Source organism: Dermacentor variabilis, chromosome 7, assembly GCF_050947875.1.
Source record: "Dermacentor variabilis isolate Ectoservices chromosome 7, ASM5094787v1, whole genome shotgun sequence".
In the NCBI taxonomy this organism is placed as follows: domain Eukaryota; kingdom Metazoa; phylum Arthropoda; class Arachnida; order Ixodida; family Ixodidae; genus Dermacentor; species Dermacentor variabilis.
In genome coordinates, this window is record NC_134574.1 from 120,091,844 (window position 1) to 120,099,734 (window position 7,891).

General features: G+C 44.1%; 1 protein-coding gene across 1 annotated transcript; it reads right to left on the bottom strand.

The window, feature by feature from the left end:
* Positions 1–1,029: 1,029 nt before the first annotated feature.
* Positions 1,030–6,369, bottom strand: LOC142587073 (uncharacterized). The gene is made up of 3 exons (XM_075697962.1): positions 6,118–6,369; positions 1,618–1,722; positions 1,030–1,135 (listed from the first exon to the last, which is right to left on the bottom strand). Exons 1-3 carry the CDS (start codon positions 6,364–6,366, stop codon positions 1,034–1,036), a joined length of 456 nt encoding a protein of 151 aa, XP_075554077.1. The 5' UTR covers positions 6,367–6,369; the 3' UTR covers positions 1,030–1,033.
* Between the last annotated feature and the right edge of the window lie 1,522 nt (positions 6,370–7,891).

The window sequence follows — 7,891 nt, forward strand, 5'->3', positions numbered from 1 at the left end:
TCGACTTGAACCACAGGTGGTCGAAATGCTCGGTCTGTAATTTTGGGCCGAATAGATATAGTACTACCACTAACGACACGAATGATGTTCACGTACTTGTAAGTGCACCCCGGCAGCTAATGTAAATTGCGCCTCAGATTCAATCCATCTCTTTAATTTCTTACATTAGTCTTACCCGTATTTTTGCGATACAGCGCAGGTGACGCTTCATATTAGATCATTTACGGCAAATACCCCAGCATGGGTATTGGGAACTGTGACACAGCAGGTATCGAAGCGTTAAATGTACAGACAAACCTTTGGTTTGACGCAAAACTTACATTAAATAAGTGCAGTTTCCCCTGCGTACAACTTTCGACAACATTTTCCCCCTAACATAGATCAAACGTCACCGAAGTCTCACAGTGTGCATCCACCTCAACTGGCGGTTGCCCTTTGCATACCTTGTAGGCATGATAGTACCAAACATAAGCACCGCATACCATGAAGGTTGTGTTCTGTGCGGTGTATAAACATTGCATGAGAATACACGTTGCATGATATGCGTATATATACAATCGTAGGCATTGTACTTAGTACTATACCACATTTAGCCGTTACATGATAGTATCACTTCACATAACCTTGAAGATGCGCATACTGACTTTTCATACAGTTTTTTCTGGGTAGCAGAGAGAAGCTTATAGCAGTTTGCACTCTGCGTTGCTTTTTTTTTTGTGCAGTAGACAGCACTCCCACTGAGATGAAACAGCGATTTTCCGCAACAGTTTTCTGCCATGTAGCACCAGTATGTTGCTTCATAAGTCTCGCACGCCATGATAACATGCTTCTCGCAGGCTTGAACGAATGCAACGTCACAACTTAGTGTATCGCACGTGCGTGCGATACAGTGGCAACATGATAACAGCAATGACAAGAAAGACAGGAAAAGAAAACTCGTGTCGAAAAAGTACCATCATTGTATATAAATATATATTGGGCAACCATTTAACGAGGAACATTGAGTAACAAAGGGAAGCTCTGTGTAAGCCCTTTAGGGAGCTTCGTAATTTTCTGTAACTTCAGCATCACACATGAAGTCTTCGAGCTTGAGGTCATGAAGAAAGCGGAATCTTGCCTGGCATAGTCCGCTTTGCTGAAAAAGAAAAACGAAAGAAATCAGTACGTAGACGCGGAGCAGAACGATGTGTGTAATGCCGCGTACAACAACACACCCACCACTCGATCCCGCCCCCATATTCACGCACGCACGCACGCACGCACACACGCGCACGCACACACGCACGCACGCACGCACACACACACACACACACACACACACACACACACACGCACGCACGCACGCACGCACGCACGCACGCACACGCACACGCACGCACGCACACGCACACGCACACGCACACACACACACACACACGCGCGCGCGCGCGCGCTCGGACACACGCACGTACAAACACACGCAAACAGGTTAAGTAAAATTCAACAGGGGGCACCAAATTAAAACTTGTTATTATTGCTGGATTGCGTCAGGGGTCTAGTGGCCGGATGAATGTCGGGCAGCGAACGAAACAGGGGGTGATTAAATCGAGATAGCAACGGCGAGAGAACGGTCTTCACCTCGGGGCCAACCGGCTTGCACTGTTTCTTGGAATAGCTGGTAGAGCTGTCGCAGGAGCTTTTCAAGACGGAGAACTCCAGCCTGGTAACTATCCCTCTCGACACCTGCAACGCAGCGGAAGCGTTAGACGCAATGACTGCGGGTTTGCTGTTACAGGGCGTTGAACAAGTTACGCGGGAAGTTCTAGATGTAATATATTTCTTCGATGAAACGCTAAAGGGATACAGTAGTTTAAGGCAATTTGACCAATTATAGCTGTAGACTATTGCATAGAAGAGTCTATACGAAAGAAGATTTTTGGAAAGAAAGAAAGGCGCCTGTATAGGAAATACTGGTGGAAATACTGTCTTTATGACCCGATATTTGCTGTCTATTATGTGAAGAATTTCGAGAGCGTTTTCTTTCTTGTGTTGCCTTTTACAAATGCACCTCTGTCCACTTCTGATTGTTTTTACAAGTGAACTAGCCAATTACGTTCGCATATTAAAGAGACGTCAGAGGGGAAGCGAACTTGTTTAATTGGCGGTGTTCATAGGGCATCTATGTTCTTTGGCGCGGAGATACGGAGAACAGGTGTAGTCTGTTCCGTAGGTGACACGCGTACTTTCTTGTTTGTGCTAAAACGTCAGCAATATAATGTTAACAGGGCAGTTTTATGCCCTATGAGTTATTGAAAGTGGAAATAGGGAATGAGAGTTGTAGTGCCAAGGGGTCCACATAGATGGTATACGAGAGGGTGATTCAGGCAACCGGCTTCATTGCTGTTGCCCTCATAGTAATTAGACTGTCGTCTCGGCAATGAATCTTAGAAGAATAGCCGCATGGACATGAGCATCTTGGATGAAATATAGGAGAGCTGATCATTTGACCACTGCTTTTACGAAACCTTTTTCCTCACTCAATTTTGACGATACTACGCGGGTGTTTTAACAAGCGCCCCCGTGTCGTTCTTGCCCAAATATGGCTTATTGTCATGTTATTTATGTGCAGTTTTGGCTTCGGGCTGGATAAGGTCTCCTCTGAGCTTGTACTTGATTGTGAGGTGTTTACCTTGGTACATTTAAGATATATCAACAAATATGACGGAGCTTAGAATATGAGAAGACTGCGCGTATGTATACGGTTCAAGTCGCTAAATTACGCTTATATCTGTCGCCAGAGTGCCGATATTGTTTCAACGGTTCGCGCGCAATAGCTAAGCAAGAAGAAAAAAAATCCCAAATCATTCGAAGCGTGCCATATGATTACGAATTCACAAAAAGACACCAAGACCGATGTTTAAAAATCCTTAAATATTTAGACCTACGTCCCAATAGGCGCGCTTAAGTATTAAGCACATCGGATTCAAACAGTTGCTTGCTTACCCCTAGAGATCTATTACATAGAAATGTTGCGCAAATCGGCTCGGAATGATGTACTTAACACTAATTCCACTAACTGAAACAGCTCGCTTCCAGATGCAATTTTATTCAACTTGCCATAAGCTTTCAATAAAAATCTTGCAGCAACTATTGCCATAAAATTAGTTCACTCTTGAACACACTAGCATTAAAAAATGTTTTATCACTCTACCAACCTGCCGGAAGAAAGTGTGTCGTGCTTGAGAGATGTTAGTGCCATTCTTTTCCACATTGTTTTATTCTAATTTACTAAACGGTTGCGCATCAGTACGTTTCTAAATTAATTTTGTTAATGGTATGAGTGGCTATATTATAGTAATAATTAGATTTCCTTTACATGATTAGATTGTACACAAGAGCGTAATGGACTAGATGATCATATTATTCTAAATACACGTTTACTAGATTTTTTAGGGTAGCAGGCAAAGGGCTTTAGATGAAAATGAAATTCGTTTCATGCCTGTAAATATCAAAAAGGAACTACTCATTATCAATGTTCTGTTGAAAATATACATCCTTAGGAAAGCGTACAGAGACAAATATTTATGTATAACTATTTTTCATAATCACAGTGACACCCTAAGAGAGTTTACATCTGCGAAGTAGTTTACGATGTTTTGAAATAGGACCTACCTATGGAGATTCCTACAAGTATTACACGAGGGAAGCGTGATCCTAAAGTATTTAGTAGGTTAGTGGACAGCTATACGAAGTAAGGATAGTAGTTTTATTGGCCGTATAAGCACGTAACATGGGCATACTAACCAAAATACTAAGCATGGTGTCACGCGCGCACAACCAAACATGAACACATCTCACTCGATGACCTAGAAAACTCGACGTCAAAACGGTGCGGTTAGGAAGCGTGGCAGCATCAGCGAGCGAATTGACCTTCGTGCTGCATCTCGTACCGACGCGAACTACGCCGCGAAAACGCACGCGGCGGACCCTGTCCTAGTCACAGATGGCCTTTTCGTTTACTGCAGCCTGGCGTAGAACGCGGCTGTCCTGGAGCCTTCCGCGCGACAGAAGACGGCGCGCTTCCTCCGCGCTTCCCTTCCTTGCGGGCACGAGATTGAGCCGCGATCACCGGTTCACCGTCGCAAGCGTTGACTCACACATACAGCATGATGCGCGGCGACAATTTTATCGCCCCTGGACTTTATACGGAACCTCACGACGAACCCGATGGCAAAACTGCGCCTGCAGTGACCATATAATTGCGATCACAGAAAAAAGATATTTACAAACCGCCTCAGCTGAGTGACAGCCGCGCCACTGTTCGCTCTAGTTGTTTTTGTGGCAAGCAGTATGGCTTTAACAGTAAAAGCAACTCAGGGTTGCTTGAGCCTTGTAATGACTAAAAGCAATTCCACATCAAGGATGATTAGAAAATTGTTTTGTATAATAATTAGAATAAATTATTTGTTTAATGAGCAGGGGGCGGCAGAAAGTTAGGTGGGCGGATGAGATTAAGAAGTTTGCAGGGACGGCATGGCCACAATTAGTACGTGACCGGGGTTGTTGGAGAAGTATGGGAGAGGCCTTTGCCCTGCAGTGGGCGTAACCAGGCTGATGATGATGATGATGATGATTAATGAACTGCTTTTCAGTTATAACCTTATTAGTTACTGATTCATTTGCTACATTTTTGATTACTAAAAACTTGCTCCAGTGTACCAAAATGCTAGCACATGTCCAGTGTTTCATTTTCTGTGGCCCAGTGAAGTTTGTGAGTTTTAAAACGTAGAGAGACGCATACAGGGTGTTCAAAATTAAGCTTTATGGTTTTCTTACATTTAGGCAGTGGGAGCAGGCGAAGACCACCTGTGGAAATAGGTTATGTGGCCAGGTGGACACAAAGTTAGACGATATTATCGCTGCCAACATCCCAATGAACTAAAATTGAATAATTAACTTTTTGTTGACTGATGTAGGTGGGTATGTTTGCAATGAAAAGTTAGAGACAGTTGTGTTTATGTGCAGTATCAGTTGGAACAATTCTTCTATCGTGTCTGTGCTCCGGGATCATCATCATCATCATCATCATATTTTCTGTCCACTGCAGGACGAAGGCCTATCGCTGCGATCTCCATTTACCCCTGTCCTTTGCCAACCGACTCCAAGTGGCGAACCGTAAATTTCCTACTCCAAATTTTACTCGTCGTTCGCATCATTACGCATGCAAGAGAGAATCGGCGCAAAATTCTTGCCTGATCTGACGCGGCTGTTGCGTGCGGCGTTTGCCTCCGCCCCGTGCAGTGGGGTGGAGGGTTGACAAAGATGATAACTGTCCTCCTTCCCCTTTGGGCTGGCGAAAAAAAATCCAAGAACTAGGAGACGCTGTCGTAACACGTGACAGCGCAGCCTGTAACAATGGCAGCAGCTGCTATGCCTGCAAAATGGCGCGAGCGGAGAAGCCTGAGAGCCGAGCGTGTGCGTAATATTGACTAGACGAGCGGGCTTGGTCCTTGCCTGAGCTGTGCAACTGAAGTGACTGCTGATTTTCAAGTACTGCAAGTTTTATTGAAATCACGAGCAACAACTGGCACGGCACACTGCGCCGTCATATCTTGATTTGACCAGCGGTGAGGGGAAGGGGAACAGTTATGATCACTGCCTATGGCGCCTCCCTGTTGTCAGACTAAACGCCGCACGCAGCAGCCGCGTCACATCTGGGAGCAGCTTTAAGCCAATCCTTACTGTCTTGCATGCGCAATCATACGAACGACAATGAAAATTTGTGGAGTTGGATATCTTGGAGCATGGACATGGTAGAATGATTCTTGCAAGTGAAACTGCGTAGAAACACGACAGCCTCTTACTTTTGAATACAAACATACACACTGCAGTCAATAAATAGTAAATTTTTCAATTTTAGTTCATGGGCTGATGATAGTGAGGTGATAATTGTCATGTCACGTTGTGTCTCCCTGGCCACATAATTATTTGCACAGGTGGTCTTCGTGTGCCCCCCAGTGCCTAATTCTAAGAAAACCCTAAAGCTTAATTTTGGGCACGCGGTTTAATACGTCAGGCTTTAGAGGGTGTTAAATATTTATCGCGCGACGCTAGATGTGGAAGCGTCACCAGAATCACCTGGTTCGCCGCTTGGGTGATGTCGAGTACGGTGTGGCGATTGCCAGCTCGCGGGAAATGAGAGCCGTTGGCCAGGGCAAGGTGGGCCAGATCGCGGTACACCTCCGCGTCCAGCCATCGTGGCGGAACTAACACGCAGGCGTCCGAACTGCGGTTTCGGAGAGATTCCTGGACGCACCCGCGGAAGAAATTGTCCGAGGCCGACACCGCGAGACACTGGAGCAGAAAATGCAGGACCAAGTGTGGCATCGCCCTCCTTTCGCTTCTCTAGAGAGAGAGAGGAGGAGAAAGAGAGAACTTTTTGGCAGAAACTATCTCACGATGCCGGTCAACGTTAGGGTTTCTTTCGCATCCCCATCCCGCATGCACTTCCGAGCTTTGTGCTGCATTCACGCCAGTACCTTACACGAACTTGCCGAAATCACTATGCTAATTAGTTTATTTCTTCATTCCGGTGGGACAAGAAGTTTAAAAAAACAAAGAAGTACCCTTCTAATTGGAGTAGCGAAAATTCACATGGTCTAACCTATCGCAAATTTAGCTTCTGCGATGAAATATGGAACGCACTGGATTGGCATCGAGCAAGAACATGAATGATGTTTCGAAAACCTTTTGCAAATCAGTTTTAACAAATATAAATAATACCAATACTCAATAGTTGTATTCCATGGCTTACAACATCGATCACGGTGGAAAGGCTAAATATACATAGTAATTTAGTTAATACCAAGTGGATACAATGTAAAAGGTATCAAAATGCACATGAAACAACAAAATGTAAGCTATAGAAGTGAGATGCGCACAATACCAGGCATAACTTTTCATATATATCATATGTTTTAATACAAAAAACAATGCACTGCGAGCTTTTTGTATAGAATGTGGCAGAATACTAAAAATTGTGCGCAAGATGCGACAAGTTTAAATGCACAAACTATGCTAGATATCGATAGCAGGCATATTACGTACATAATCGGTGTTTCTGTGCTTCTGCTTCAAATAAGTGATCCCGGCAGGCAAATAAAGCTATCGAAGGCCTTGATCAGAGATAATTGACCCTGTATAAAACGATGATCCGAACAAGCATGTTGACCTCGAAGTTAGAGTCAATTTGAGGATATGATTGTGGTCTTTTGGAGGTATAGGTACACGATGCGATGCAGCCTGACCTAAGGGTGCAGTATCGGTGATATAATTTGTAAAACATGCTAATTGTGGGAATTTTCTTGCCTCCGAAGATAACTGTTAGTGCAAAGGCATGTTCATTTCAGAAGCGCTTGCGCAGATTACTGAACGTTAATAATACGAAGACAAGACACCTATACGCTTTTGAAAACGTTAGCTAGAGATATTTGGCAAGCATGCCGTATTACAATGTATATTCAAAGAATCGTCAAATATAACTGCCGTCTTGCTTTGTCTTCAGAGGAAAGGGTGTGAGAAAATGTGCGTTAGGTTAGATGCTGCAGCACGCTGTCTGATGGCATGGTAGGACGTTTTAGTGATATGATTAGGCATGCCATTTTGCTTGGATAGTAGAAAATTTTAGAAGATTTATGACAATTCAATGATTCCTCGCAATACTATGTCACATTGATTCTGGAAGCAGGCGGCAAAAAATATGGAAAAGAACAAGCTTTAGCAAATCTTACCTTGAGCACTTTTCTTCTTCATCCTCACTTTCTTCATTCGGCAAGAACAGATGCGTGAAACTCGGAGAAAACATTACATTTTTTTAAACAGGCCGGAACACACTCTTGGCATTACGGCAAGG